Below are 15769 nucleotides of genomic sequence, written 5' to 3' on the forward strand. Positions count from 1 at the left end.
AGAATGTTCAGCCATATTTCATGTGAACTTAGTGGGCCAATTGCTTGCTAGACACTGGAAACCGTTTGTGGATTGCCTTGGAAACAGCTTTGGACCTGGGCACGTCAGCCTGCTGTGAATTGCCACTTCCATGAGGATATTAGATCTCTAGCCAGATGAATGGTGAGTGGGCCAAAGGCAAACCACAAACCAAGCCTGGAAGAAAGTACTAGTCCAGAAGGAGCTCCTGTTGTTTAAATAGAGCAATTGGGAAAATGAAACAAAACAAAACAAAATATGATATCTGAAAAAAACATGCTGAATAAAATGAGACAAGGAACACCATCCTAAAAATTCAGCAGAAACGTGATTCTAAAAATGACTTTCTACAGGAACCAAAAGGAAATTTTAGAAAATTATTTGGTATGAAGAAGGCATTAACTCTGTGAAACAGGAACAGAAATCTTTAAAAGAATAAATGGAGATAGAAAAACAACAGGATGAGATGAATCGGAATAGTTACAAAGAAATGATCATTACAATAGCACATAAAGTGTAAATATGAAAATAGAGTCAAAAGAAAATATCGATTAATATTGTATTCATGCTTTTAATAATTTATTCAAACAGATGTATATTGAATGCCCGTTATGTGCCAAGCAGTGTTCTAGGGACTGAGAACACAACAATAAACACGACAAACAAGAAACTTGTTCTCATGAGGGTTGCATCCTGATGAGAGGAGACAGACATTAAACGTAATGTCAGATGGAGAGATATGTGCTATTCAAAGGATTAAAAGAGGGTTATGTATTAGGCAAGACTTTCCATTTTAAATTGAGTAGTAGAAAAGTCTTCTCTAAGTAGTGACATTTAAAGTTATATTTTAATTACATTAAAGAGCAGATACTTCCTAATTGTTAGCGTCACTTGGGATTTTTCTGCTAGTTCCTTTTGTACTTCCATTCTACAGATATTCCTTGGATTATCTCATTTTCTCCTAAGGCTTCGATTATTATCTCTCTGCTAATGTTTCTGAAATCCATTCTCTTTAGCCTGGCCCTTTCTCCTGAGCTGTAGACCCAAATATGCCTGGTCCCGAACACTAAGCACTTGAAGGTCACAAACTAAACATGTCCGATACAGATGTCATTGTCATCAGTCTCCCCAAATATAGTAATTCTGGTTATCTATGATAGTTATATTCTATAAAGTCGCCGTAGACACTGAGTTAATGAATACGGAACCATTGCTCCTGGGGGAAATTACAGGGTTAGGTTCCTATGAGCTTCTGATCATAGTTGATTATTAGTTGATCATTAGTTGATCATTTTGATCAACTAATCAATTCAAAACCTTGTTTTATGTGTGTTTCTCTTTAATGATGCCTTTAATACATATTGTTGATTCATTAACATTGGATTCATGGCCAACAACCCTATAGCTCATGCCTGAATGAAGCTTATCTAAAACATGTGTTTTCTCTGTAAGGTGTGTCTTGCTTTCTTGAGTTTAGGAACACTAGACAGTACTTCAGTACTATGTTTGGGGTCCATTTTAAATAGCAAAATCACCACAAAGAAGCACAAAAATGAAAAGCATATAGAGGGCCAACAGGTACATGAAAAGGAGCTTAACATCACTAATCACCAGGGAAATACAAATCAAAACCACAATGAGATATCACCTCACACCTGTTAGAATGGCTATTATCAAAAAGATGAGGGGCCGGCTCCGTGGCTGAGTGGTTAAGTTCGTGCACTCCACTGCGGCCGCCCAGGGTTCGGATCCTGGGCGCGGACATGGCACTGCTTGTCAGGCCACGTTGAGGCGGCATCCCACATCCCACAACTAGAAGGACATGCAACTAAGATATACAACTGTGTACAGGGGGGGTTGGGGGAGATAAAGCAGGAAAAAAAAAAAGATTGGCAACAGTTGTTAGCCCAGGTGCCAATCCTTAAAAAAAAAAGGAAGATTGGCAACAGTTCTTAGCCCAGGTGCCAATCTTTAAAAAAAAAAAAAAAAAGATGAGAAACAACAAGTATTGACAAGGATATGGAGAAAAGGGAATCCTTGTGCACTGTTGGTGGGAATGGAAATTATGCAGCCACTATGGAGAACATTATGGAGATTCCTCCAAAAATTAAAAATAGAATTACCATATAATTCAGCAATTCCATTTCAGGGTCTTTATCCAAAGAAAACAAAAACTCTAACTTGAAAAGATGTATACGCACCCCCATGTTCATTGCACATTGTTTACAATAGCTGAGATATGGAAACAACCTAAGTGTCCGTTGATGAATGGATAAAGAAAATGTGTTATAGATACACAATGGAATATTATTCAGCAATAAGAAAGAAGGAAATCTTGCCATTTGTGACAACATAGCTGGACCTTGAGGACATTATGTTAAGTGAAATAAATCAGACAGAGAAAGACAACATATGATCTCAGTTATATGTGGAATCTAAACAAACAAGAAAACCAACTGAACTCATAGATACAGAGAGTGGATTAGTGGTTGCCAAAGGCAGGTGGTGGGGTATGGGGGAATTGTCTGAAGGTAGCCAAATGTACAAACTTCTAGTTATAAAATAAATAAGTCCTGGGGATGTAATGTACAGCATGGTGACTATAGTTAATAATACTGTATTGTATATTTGAAAGTTGCTAAGAGAGTAGATCTCAAAAGTTCTCATCATGAGAAAAAAAAAATTGTAATTATGTGGGGTGATGGATGTTAACTAGACTTATTGTGGTGATCATTTTGCAATATACACAAATATTGAATCATTATGTTGTACACCTGAAGCTAATATAATATGTCAGTTGAATCTCAATTTAAAAAAGGAAGCAGAAAAATGCAAAAAAACATGGCACTAAATAGATTATGAAAAGGATAGTTGTTTATAGTGTGTGAACTGAAATAAGAAGGCAGAGTGTTGCGTTGTTTGAAGTCAGCTAGGAACATGTGCGTCGGGCAGCTCAAATTTTCACCACTCTGTATGTGTCATGAATGACTATGAAAGTGCCATGAGTATTGACTTTTTTTTTTTTAAGATTGGCACCTGAGCTAACAACTGTTGCCAATCTTCTTTTTTCTTCTTCTTCTTCTCCCCAAAGCAGCCAGTACACAGTTGTATATATAGCTGCAAATCCTTCTGGTTGTGCTATGTGCGACCCCGCCTCAGCATGGCTTGATGAGTGGTGCCATGTCCGTGCCCAGGATCTGAACCTGGCGAAACCCTGGGCCACCACAGTGGAGCGTGCAAACTTAACCACTTGGCCACGAGGTCGGCCCCACCATGATTATTGATTTTGAGGTTACAAATAAATTTTACTAGTAGGCAAATTGCAAATACAGAATCCATGAATAATAAATGACTGTATATTCTTTATGTTCCTCGCTCATGAAATGACACCACCATCAAACCAATTACCCAGGTTAGAAACCTCACATCTGCCTTCTTTCCTTCTTGTCTTTTACCACCATATCCAGTCAATCATCGGCAAGTACCTCCTAAATATATGTCAAATTCTGACTGATCTTTTTGTATCTGATTTTTCCTTTCTTCATACTACTCACCACATCACAGCTTCCAAATGTCTAAAACTCTTATTGTTTTAGTGCTGAAGTCTAAATATCTTCACATAATTCGCCAAGCCCTCCACCCTCATCTCTTGTCATCCCTCTCCCTCACACCCTCAAGTTCTAGCCGTGAAGAGCTTCTTTCAGTTCATGGGATGCGAGATGCTTTTTTCCCTTGAACCTCTGTGTCTCTACCAGGAACATTTTCCCCTTCTCTTTACCTGGCTTAGTCTTCTGACTCATTCTTCAATGATGAGTATAAATGTCATTTTTTCCTGGGAAGCTTTCTCTGACATTCTTTCCAACCACTAACACACATGCACATCCACACACTCAGACACACAAACCACTCCAATACGTAGGATTCTGTAGTTTAATATAATTGCTTATTTAATTGCTAGTCTTCTACCATAGACTAAATTCAGTAAATTGAGGGACAAGTCTCAGTGTCTATAACATGGTAAGCACTTTATATATATTAAGTGACTTGTTTTTCTGTGATATTATGTCTATTAATTAATTATTATAAAGCCTTTGGAGCACTGTAATACTAATAACATAAAATGAAAAAAAACACCAACTTTTCATTTACCTGCCTGTTGTTTTATATCTATTTACTTATACCATCAATAGCTTTTGAGGTTTTTTTTTTTCTTTTTTAAATATTAGTGATTATAAGAGCTTGAAGCTGAAATGGCAAATCTCTAGAGTTCGTCTGTTGACCTATTTGTGAATAGGCAGGCACTTCATCAATTACTCAACTAGACTGGTCAGACATTTACTTCTCAAATTCCACCTGTAAGCATTGAATTGACAAAATTGGCAGAGGAAATAGAATAATCAGAGGTGAATTTATTTAACAGCCACTAGGGAAAATCTAACCCATTTTTTGCAAATGGAGAAGCCAGACCTATTAGATAAATTGGTCTTTTTTAATGTTTTTATTCTATTGAATGAATATTTGAAAGGCAAAACTCTATCTAGTTTAGAATTAAGTAGAAGTTTATGATTTATTTTTTATATGGAATTTCATCTTGTATATTTTCTATCATTTACAACAAATAATTAAATTAGTATATTATGGTCTAATTAGAGAGAAGGCTTTCTCTAAATTCTCAGCCAAGTGTATCTTGGCTCCAAAGCATGTTGAATATGTAACATCACACTAGAATAATAAAGGGCCTTTAGGGCTGTTAACTTTAAAATGAAAAGCCTTTCAGTGTGTACAGAATGTAATTGACATTTAATAATACCAGTATGCTGTGAAATGGTGACAAGTGGGGAGTAACTTTAACAAACCAACAAGCAGTTTCCACTTCTTATTTCTTAAATAGAATCATTTGCTACCTCATTAACTTATGGACTAAGAAAGCCTTGAAATAGTTGTCTTAATGTTTGATTTCATTTTATAGGCAGAAAAACTCTGCTGTGTACAGTTATAATCACTTTAGCATTTTAAAACCTTTGCTTTTAACCTACACCAGGGGTCAACAAACCATGACCCACAGGCCAAGTCCAACCTACTGCCTGTTTCTGTATGACCTGAGAACCAAGAAGGGCTTTTACATTTTTAAACAGTTGGTAAAAAAATCAAAAGAATAGTATTTCATGACAGCTGAAAATTATATGAAATTCTAATTTCACTTTCCACAAATGAGGTTTGATTGGAACAAAGTCACGTTCATTTGTATACTGTCTGTGGCTGCTTTTGCACTACTGGCAGAGCTGAGTTGTTGCAACAAAGATTGTCTGGCTCACCAAGCCTAAAAGTACTGACTCTACTGCCCTTTACAGAAAACCTTTGCCAACCTCTGAGCTACACTATTGAGTTTGCCTGATTGAGTACCTTAAAACAGCATTCCCAGTATAGGGATGCAACAAGGGAGTCACGTTGAGTAAAATTCTTCAGCCTTTAGGGAAGGCGAAGGCAAGTGAACTAGGTATTGCATGAAGTTTATACTTTCTCATGTGGGCAGGGCTTTCACTTTCATCATTGATTTCATCTGATTTATTTTTAAAATAAGCCCTTGCGTAGTGGTTATTATTTATCAGAGACTGTTCTAAAAACTTTATAGCTCTTCTAAGTCCTCATAACAACCGTATGAAATTGGCATCTCTACAAATGAGAAAACCACAGCACATTATTAGTGAAAGTTAAATAGTTAATTAGTGCGAGGGAAGGTGTATAGCTAGTCATTTGAGTTATACAGCTAGTAAGGAGCAGAGCCATGGTTTGAATGAAATCGTCTGGTTCCAAAATCAGTGCTCTTAACTACTCTGCAATGCTGTCTCTCCTTTTCTACTCTTGTTTATTTAGAAAAGTCTTGGATTAAGAGTAGAATTTAGTAATAGGAAAGCATCAAATTTTAAAAGCTTTGAGCTTATATTAGTTTCCTAGGGCTCCTATAACAAAGCACCATGAACTGAGTGGCTTAAAACAACAGAAATCTGTTGTGTCACAGTTTTAGAGGCTAGAAATCCAAAATCACAGCGTCAGAAGCCATCCTCCTTTGAGACTCTGGGTGGGATGCTTCTTTGCCTCTTCCCAGTTTCTGGTGGTGGCCGGCAGTCCTTGGTGTTCCTTGACTTGCCGCCGCGCCACTCCCGTCTCTGCCTGCTTTGCCACATCGTGTTCTCCCTGCGTATCTTTCTCTCTGTGTCTTTTCTCCTCTTCTTGTAAGGACACCAGTTATATTGGATTAAGAGCCACCCTACTCAAGTATGACTGCATCTTAATTTAACTAATACATCTGCAGTCACCCTATTTCTAAATCAGGTCACATTTTGAGGTCCTGGGAAGGAGATGAATTTTGAGAGGACACTGTTCAACCCAGTTCCAGAGCTCATGAGCCAGCTCTTGGTTTCTAGAGCACCTTTCAGTTTAAGCCCAGAAACCCCATGTGAAAAGTGGAAACTGGGCATTAAGAATTTCCTGGGCTTTGTTTCTTCTTTTTTTGGGTTAATCCTATGCTAGATTATATTCTGTCTTGGAAGACTGATTTACTGTTCTCAGCTCCTGCTTTTTTCCTGCCTCCTTTGACCCCTTGTTCATGATTCGTTTGAGACTAGTTTTCACTCTGAACTTATTTTCTGGGGTATTCTGTGAGATTTTATAAGGAACATTTTCTCAGCTGTTGGTTATAATTTATGAGAATGTTGGTTTGTCTTCCTTCTTGTGAATTTGTGATAGTTCATTCAGAAACCAGCTTTGATGTGTTGGTGGTTGAGCTCTTGTAGTTTTCTCTTACGAATCTTTTGTATCCACCTCTACGGGATTTTTAAGTAAGGTTCAATAAATGGTAATTGTTCTTTTTTCCTGTTATTTTTATCATTGTTAAAATAGCAGATTTTGAGAAATGTGGGACTGCCTCTATTCCAGACCTGGGAGCTTTTCTTTTCCCATGAAATACTGGGGTAATTGGTTTAATTGTGTCAACCCATTTCTTTTCATTTATTTTATAGGGTGCCCGGGAAACATTTGAGAACTACTACCGAAAACAGAGGCGAAAACAGGCCCGTTTGGTGCTCCAGCCTCCATCTAACATGGTAGGATCAACAATGTTCACTTATATCACTTTCATTTTTCTTCTATGGTATCTTTTAATTATTTTGCATATGTGGTTTTTTTTTGTTTGTTTGTCTTAACTGTCACTCTGAGACCACTTTTGACAGATGTGACTTGCAGTAAGAAAATAGCAACTAACATCTGTTGATTACTATGTGCCAGGCATTGTTCTGAGGACTAGATATGTATTTTCTCATTTATTCTCACTGTAACCCTATAAGGTAGGTGCTATTATTATATTGACCTTATAGTCTTGGGAACTGAGCCTTAAGAAATTAAGAAACTGATTTTAACTTTGTCTTAATGTATCAAAATAGAAAGAATAACTTTTTTTCTTTGCTTTTTTGCAGCATGAAACTTTAGATGGCTACAGAAAGTATTTTAATCAAATTGTAGGGTAGGTATATATATGTGTATATGTATATATATATTTTTAAATGTATATACTTTTGATACATAGATTTGTGAGACTTGGAAAAATCAAATTTTCCTTGGGAAATACTATTTTTCTTTTCTCAAATTCTTAAGATAAGGTTTATTTTTGACTTTCTGATGATTTCAAAGGAATGTCCTGTTTGTTTCAACATTATATTGTTGAGAGCACTTTTTGTGGATAAAGGGAGAAAAACATTGAATTCTGATCTTATTATATTATTTTAAAACTGTTAGTTTTTAAAAATATATTAATGACCTACTGTTTTTAATATAGTGAAATTGGCCTCCTTTACCTATAAACATTTTCCTCCATTACTGGATGACATGGTTAATATTTATAGAAATGTAACTCCAATTTCTGTTTAAATGGTTAAGAAAATATCATGATCAGGGACATAATTGCAAGTCTAAGAAATCTGATTTTGTTTATGATACCAAACAGCTTTTCTTTAGGAAGAAAATGACCATTAACTTCAAATTTGATGGCAGTTGTTAATGTTTGTCAAACCCTGGAGATAGTAGTCAAACTGTAATTTCTGACAGCTGTGCTTTCTTTTTTCCTCAATTTTAGCTTTTTTGTGGTTGAAGATCACATTTTACATACAACCCAGGGCTTAGTAAATAGAGCCTACATTGATGAGCTATGGGAAATGGCGCTTTCAAAAACCATCGCGGCGCTCCGTACCCACTCGGTATGTAAGAAGCCCAAGAGAAGTTCTCACTTATAGCTTAATACATGGATACTACTCTACTAGTCTAGTGTTTTACTGCTTTAAAATCATTATATATGTATTGTTTGGAATCACCCATTTGGAGCTATCACCTTCAAAGACATATGTGAGTAGCCACTTCAAATTGCCATATTCTCTAACATTGAGGCCACTTTTATGGATGCTCTTTGCCATAAGAAAATAGCAGTTTACATTTATTGGTTGCTGTCTGTGTCTCAGGCATTGTTATGCGTACTTCATATATATTTCATCCTCACTGCAACCCTATAAGGTAGGTATTATTATTATATTTACCTTATGGTCTGGGGAACTGAACCTCAGAGAGGTTAAGTAACTAGCCTAACGTCACACAGTAAGTAGTGGCGCTTCAAATCAAACCCAGACAGTGTGACTCCAGAGCCCATGTTCTTTTTTTTTTCCAGAGCCCATGTTCTTAGCCACTACTCCATATGGCCTTCTATAATGCCTATTAATAGTAATCTGGCATTCACAGTTTATTCTTACTCTTTGAAAAAAAATGTTTACAGCATATCAATAAGTTGCCTTATTATGAGTTTTCGTGATCTATTGACATATTTTATCATATCATGAATTTTTGGTGATCATCTATTTCATAGAGGGAATGCTGGGTCTGAATTAAGCATTCTTCATTCAGTATTTCTTGAACATTGATTACATGTTGGGGCTGGAAACACAACAGTGAATAAGACAAAGTCTTTGGTTTCAATGAGTTATTTTTTAAATGTGGGAGATTCTCAATAAATAAATAAGATTATCAGACAGTGAGAATGCAATGCAGACAATTAAAATACAGTGATACATTAGGACAACAAGGTGCCTGCTTTTGATTGGTTAGTCAGTAGTATTCTGAGATCGGAATACCAAGAAGGAGTCATTATTTATGCAGAGATTAATTAAAAGAACGTTTGAGGTATAACAAACAATAGTTCAAAGGCTTTGAGGTACTTTTATGTCTGAAGTGTTTGAGAAATAATAGTAAGGAGTTAATAAAAGAAGATAATTTAGCATTTAAAAATTTTCGGTAAATAGCTCCAGTATCCATTTAGTTGTGCTAGCTACAAACTTAAGTCATCCATGACCTTTCAACTCTCTTTATCTGTTCATCAGCGAGTGTTCCAAAGTAAATGCCATGTGTAAAATCTATAATTGAAGAGACTGTAGTTGTCTTAGGGCATTAAAAAATGTCCGGAGTGGTTAGAACATAGAACTTAGAAAGCTAGGCAGCTATGGTAGGAAGTAAGAATAAAGAAGGAGCAATAGGTAGGTGTCATGTTATTTAAGACCCAATCGATCCTTTATGCAGTGGGCTAAATGGAGTGTGTGTGTGTGTGTGTGTGTGTGTGTGTGTGTGTGTGTGTGTTCGGGGTCGGGGTAGAGTAAATTAGAGTGAGGCGATCAGATTTCCATTTTGAAAAGATTATTCTGGCTAAATTATGAATGAGGGGTGAGAATGGATGTGAGGAGAGCAATTATTAGTAGGCTTGTCTAGTATTCCAGTAAGAGATAATGATAGCTGGACCGAGGAGTGATAGTAGATATGGAGAGATGTGGATGAATTCAAGAGATTTTTAGGAGGTAAGATCAATTGTGCTTTCTGATGGATTAGATACAAAAGGTAAGGTTGAAAGAAATACCAAGGTAATGCCTAAGTTTATGGTGTCCTTCCTTGGATGATAGTGTTGGTTTTGATGGTTTCGAGTGGGAGGTTCATGAGCTGCCTTTGGATATGATTACTTTGATTTGCCTTAGTGCCTTCTGAATAGCAGGGTTTGGAGCTTGGTTAATGTACAAGTTTGAAACCAAGGAGGATGTGTTGCAAATATTTTTCTCCTTTTATTTTTGTTTATAGTTTCTTTTTTAGTATTTAAAATTTTTAAATGTTTATGTATCTAATTATATTTATCTCATTTTAAAATTTCCTTCATTGCTTATATGTGGCCAAGGACTTGATCTGACATCTACCTTTTTATCCTTTTGTCATAATAAAGTCTGGCAAATTTGAAAATACTTTTCAAAAGTTCCTGGCTGTTCTGAGACTAAAACACAGTCCCTCACCTATTTTATGGCTTGATTTTTACACATATTTGTATTTACTACCCCTTGTTATTTATTTTCATTGTTTTTAGTAAGTCTTACATGTGAAATTAGTGAGTTAAAGGATCCATACATTTCTTAGGCTCTGGATGCGTATTGCTAATTTGCTTTACAAAAATTATGGAACCATTTAGCACTCTGGGCATCATCTATTAGGATGCCTATTTCCCTTTTCCTTTTACTCCATAGAAGGTTATATTTACAAACAAAAAATCATTCCCAATCTGTTAGAAATTATATCTTAATTTACTGTTTTTCTTTGATTAATACTGATACTGAAAATCTCTTCATATGTTTTTAGTTGTTTGTATATCTTCTTAGAATTTCCTGTTCATAAGTCTTACCTTTATATTTTAATAGGTTTTTAAAATATTATTTATTAATAAAACATGGATGTTATCCTTTAATCTGAATGCGAATCTCTAGTTTGATATATAGGTTGTAAATATTTTCTGTTTGTTTCATGTGTTTCTAACCTTTGCTTTTCTTTTCCATGGCTTTACAGAAGTTTAAAATTTTTTGTGTAAAGTTTATTAAAATTTAACTTTACAATTTGTCTTCTTTATTCCAAAGAATATGTTATTATTTGTCTATATTTGATTTTAGTATTTCTACAGTTACTTTTTGTACACGTAGGTCACAAACATAAAATGTTTGTTTTAGCATAGGGTGTGAGGTTAGACTCTATCTTTAATTATTTTTAAAATGACTCATCATTTCCAATAACATTATTGTGATAATCTGTTGTTTTATTCAACTCCAGTTGCCTTAACAAAATACCATAGACTGGGGGACTTAAACAACAGAAGTTTATTTTCTCACAGTTCTGGAGGCCAGAGGTCTGAGATCAGGGTGCTAGCGTGGTTGGTTTCTGGTAAGAAATCTCTTCCTGGTTTGCAGATGGCTGCATTCTCATAGTGTCCTCACATGGCCCTTCCTGTATTTGTATTCAAGTGTCTCCTCCTTTTATAAGGATACCAGTACCATCAGATTAGGGCCCCACCCTTATGACCTCACTTGACCTTAATTCTCTCTCCAAGGCCCCATCTCCAAATATAGCCACACTGGAGGTCAGGGGTTCAACGTGAATTTTGGGAGGACACACTCAGTCCATAACATCTGTCCTTTCCCAACATATTTTGAAGACCACCTTTATCAGGTAATGATATATAAATACTAAGGTCTGTTTCTAGGCTCTGTGACCCTCCCTGCTACCCTCTTTCCTTTCCTCTCTTTGTCTTGAACCAATACAACATCATTTTGATTATTACATCTGATATTTAGTGTGGTTTAATTTCTTATAGGACATGTGTATCTAAAATCCTCTGTTTAAAATACGCTATTTGTCTTCTTACTATTCTTCCAGATTAATTTGAGAATCACTTTGTCACATCCCTTCTACCACTTACCTCCCCCCAAATTTGAACTATAGTGTTGTTGTGTAGTAAATCTATACATTAAAATGGAGATAATTGATATATTTCAGTATCTGGTATTTTTCACAAGGGATGTGTATATTTTTCTGACTTATTTGCCTTTATGTCTTTTGGTAAAATATTTTATATGCTCCCTTTCTAAGTTCAAGTTTTGGTGTTTTATGGTTTTTTAAGGTAATATTTTGAGAAAGATTTTTTTTTTCCAATCATTTTTATTAACTTGCATTACTGGCATTCTATGGGAGAGAAGTCCCTTATTTTGTTTATTTTATATCTGTCCATTTCACTGATTTCACCAATTTTATTTTTTTCCTGGGAAAAATCTGTTTTTCTTTTAGAAAACTTAGAATTCTTTCAAGCAATTTCTTTTTTGTAAAGCAGTGGTTCTTAACTTTTTGTGTGTAACTGATACATTTGAGAATGTGACAAATCTATAGAACTCTTTCTGCAGGAAAATGTACTCTTTTCTTCATCATACAATCGTATTTGATGTCATTAAGAGTAGGATACTTTCCAAGGGTGCTGATTAAAGTGTACATCTATAGAGAAAATTAGCTTTAAGGGAGTTTTTCTTTGTAGGTATACTGTATATTCTTTTGAACTGAAGAATAAATGACAAACCTCCCTGCTCCCTCCCCCCCACGCCCATAGTTCAGCATAAATCTATAGAGGCAGAAAGTAGATTAGTGGTTGCTTCGGGCTGCAAGTGGAAGAGGAAGGAGGTGATAGCCTAATGGGCGTGGAGTTTCTGTTTGAGTTGAGGAAAATATTCTAAAATTGACTATGGCTATGTTTGCATCTATACAAAAAGCTAAAAATTGAATTATATACTTTAAGTGAGTGAGTTGTATGGTATGAGGATTGTATCTCAACATAACTATTAAAACATAACTCAGCATTACATTTACTCATTGAACCATTTTATCCATTATGAGACAGAGTAGTTGATGCCACAGATGCTAATTCTATTTCATGACACTATTTATTGTATCACATTAACCCAGCAAGCAAAACAAAATAAGAACAGCCCAAACATCAAATCTCAAAAACAAACACCAGATCTGAGTGACTATGTTATTTGTTTATCAAAGATCTATATATTTTTCTGACTTTCTATGTCACTATTTAAAACTGCTGTTTACTTTTTCTGATTAAATTATTAGTCATTGCATAAATTGGAAACATGTTGAAAGATAACAATATTTTAGGTATTAACGTGTGCAGTATTCTCAATGCTGATTTCAAAACGTGGTAAAGATCTCACACAGTCCATCTCACTTAGAACTCAAATTTAGCGTTTTGCTAAAATATAATAGTACAAAGGAGAGTTCACATCAGGAGTGGTTCAATATTAGAAGATCTGCTAATATAATTGCTAATGTGATTGTTAATAATATGATAAACAGATCACCTGAGAATACTGAAAAGATATTTTTTAAGATTCAAAATTATGGAATAATGTAACCCTGTGTGGCCAAAAAACCTTGCATTTTATAGATATTAAATATTGGACATTTTTTCTTATTATATGATAGGTGGACAAGAGTGTGCACTGTCACAGTGATTGTACGCACACCCACATTGATACCCATCCCCCCACACACATATTTTAAGTAATTTTTGAGTCAAAGGTTATACTGAACATATGTGTCTTCCGAATCTCCTAACCAAATTCTCATTAAAATAACATGGGGGAAAAACAAACTAAAAAGATAAAATATGAAGTGCCATCTATAGGCCAGAAATTTTGAAAAATTTCTTTGAATTTAGAAAACAGATGGAATCAGAATAATGACTGAACCTGAGAAAAGAAATATTTCATTAAATAGAGTGGAGGGAGGTATTGTCAATGTAGGAGACATTCTTCCAAATGGAATCTAGGAGCTCTCTAAATTCAGAGTTAGCAAATAACAAAAAGCAGAAATGGGCCTAGGAGAAATCATAAGGGAAGTTATTTAGAGGTCTGCTTTCCAAAAATCGTGGCCAGCCAGCTGCTTACTCAGTTCCTTCGGCCAACCTTACCATCTACATAAAGAGACAGTAGCATGGCAGTGAAGTTCTCTAGTACTACTTTTTGAACAAAGTGATTCATCTACCCCACCAACTCTTTACAAAGAGTCTATAGTCAGTTTCTTGTGAAGAGGATGTTGTTCTTGTGAAGAGTCAGTTTCTTGTGCAGAGGATGAAACCTGTACGAGTTATCCATAGTAATCAACCTAGTCCTTCATTCCAAAACATGAACACACAGTCAAGAGTCATAAAATATTGTAGGAAAACCAATTACATCAAATGGAAGACAACAATAAACAAATAGAAGACAATAATAAACAAATAGAATATTCATTAGCAAATACAAATTATCCATGGACTAGTAGAAAAACTTAAAAGTAATAATTATTTCTGATTTGAGGAATATAGGAGGCTTGATTACTCATGCCAGCCCTTCAGCTGGAAACAACTAAAAATGCTTCTTTATGTGTATACATAAGATGTTCTTCAAGTCTCAAGTGCTTGGTAAGAATATTAAGGAATTATCATGCCAAATCCAAGGGAAATTGAGAGTCCAGAGAGATAGGCTAAACACTTAAGCTGCCTTTACCTTGAGGTCACTTGTTAGTACAAACAGTTTGAGCATAGATTTTGACAGACTCTTGGGGCTACCCAAGATGGAGAGGCTAATATGGTGCCCTTCTCACATTAAGCTGGAAAGGACTATTCCTTTCAGGTTAAGGGTTGAACCAGAAGTAAAAGAAGAAGCAGTCAAAATTCTTCCCTCAAAGAAATCTTCAGGTCCAGGAGGTTTTATCTTCAATTCCTACCTTATGTAAACATAGAAAAGAGGAAACACTCACCAGCTTGTTTTATGAATTGTGTGTAATCTTGATAAAACCAGATGAGGATAGTATAAGAACTTGTAAACTCATAAATATATAGATCAGGCTCATTCATAAATATAGATCAGAAATCCTAAATAAATAGTAGAAAACGGAATCCAGCAATTTACAAATGGCGTTAATATATTGAGTTTGTATTAGCAAGGCAAGCTTGCTAATGCAAGGCTTAATATTCCAAAGTCTATTAATGTAATTTAATTTAACACATTAATATATTAAAAATTATATAATCATTTCAAGAGATACAGAAAAGTGTTTAGTAGAACACACCATAAATTTATGCTAACATCTTTTAGTAAATTAGAAACAAAAGAGAATTTCCTTAAACTGGTAAAAGCAGTCCTCAAAAACCTATGGCAAATATCATTTAATTACCATCAGTACTATTTTGTATTGTACTTGAAGTCATATCCAATGTTGTAGGCCAGAAAAGTAATAAACCTTTGATAAGAAGAAATAAAATTGCCATTTTTTTAGGTGATATATTTTTTACGTTGAAAATCCAAAGGAATTTACAGAAAAATTATTACAGTCAATAAAAGAGGTTAGGAAGTTTTCTGGATACAAAATCAGTTGTCTTTCTGTAAACCAGGAATAAAAGTTGAGAAATTGAAATTTTTTTTTTTTTTAAAGATTTTATATTTTTCCTTTTTCTCCCCAAAGCCCCCCGGTACATAGTTGTATATTCTTCGTTGTGGGTCCCTCCAGCTGCGGCACATGGGATGCCACCCCAGAGTGGTCTGACGAGCAGTGCCATGTCCGCACCCAGGATTCGAACCAACGAAACACTGGGCCGCCTCCAGCGGAGCGTGCAAACCCAACCGCTCGGCCATGGGGCCAGCCCCGAGAAATTAAAAATTTTAAAAGATAAAATTGAGACAATAGCATAAGTGAAATGTAGTAGAAATATATTTAAGAGAAGGTGTTCAAGACCTCCATGGAGAAAATGCTAAAATGTTATTGAGACTAAAATGAATTAAAGAAGACCTAAATAAAATTGAGAGACATTATATTCATT

The 15769-nt window shown here is 35.2% G+C and overlaps 1 protein-coding gene across 6 annotated transcripts in view; it reads left to right on the top strand.

Moving 5' to 3' along the window:
* Positions 1–15769, top strand: part of EXOC6B (exocyst complex component 6B) — a 579159-nt gene that overhangs the window by 284900 nt on the left and 278490 nt on the right. For all 6 annotated transcript variants that reach the window (XR_011525981.1, XR_011525982.1, XM_070572413.1 and 3 more), the window contains 3 exons: positions 7038–7121; positions 7491–7537; positions 8147–8267. Coding sequence is in view for 4 of the 6 variants with exons in the window: in XM_070572413.1 (XP_070428514.1) it covers positions 7038–7121; positions 7491–7537; positions 8147–8267 (252 nt within the window). In the remaining 2 variants the exon portion in view is untranslated. The remainder of the gene's footprint in view (positions 1–7037; positions 7122–7490; positions 7538–8146; positions 8268–15769) is intronic.

Source organism: Equus przewalskii, chromosome 14 (assembly GCF_037783145.1).
Source record: "Equus przewalskii isolate Varuska chromosome 14, EquPr2, whole genome shotgun sequence".
Classification (NCBI taxonomy): Eukaryota; Metazoa; Chordata; class Mammalia; order Perissodactyla; family Equidae; genus Equus; species Equus przewalskii.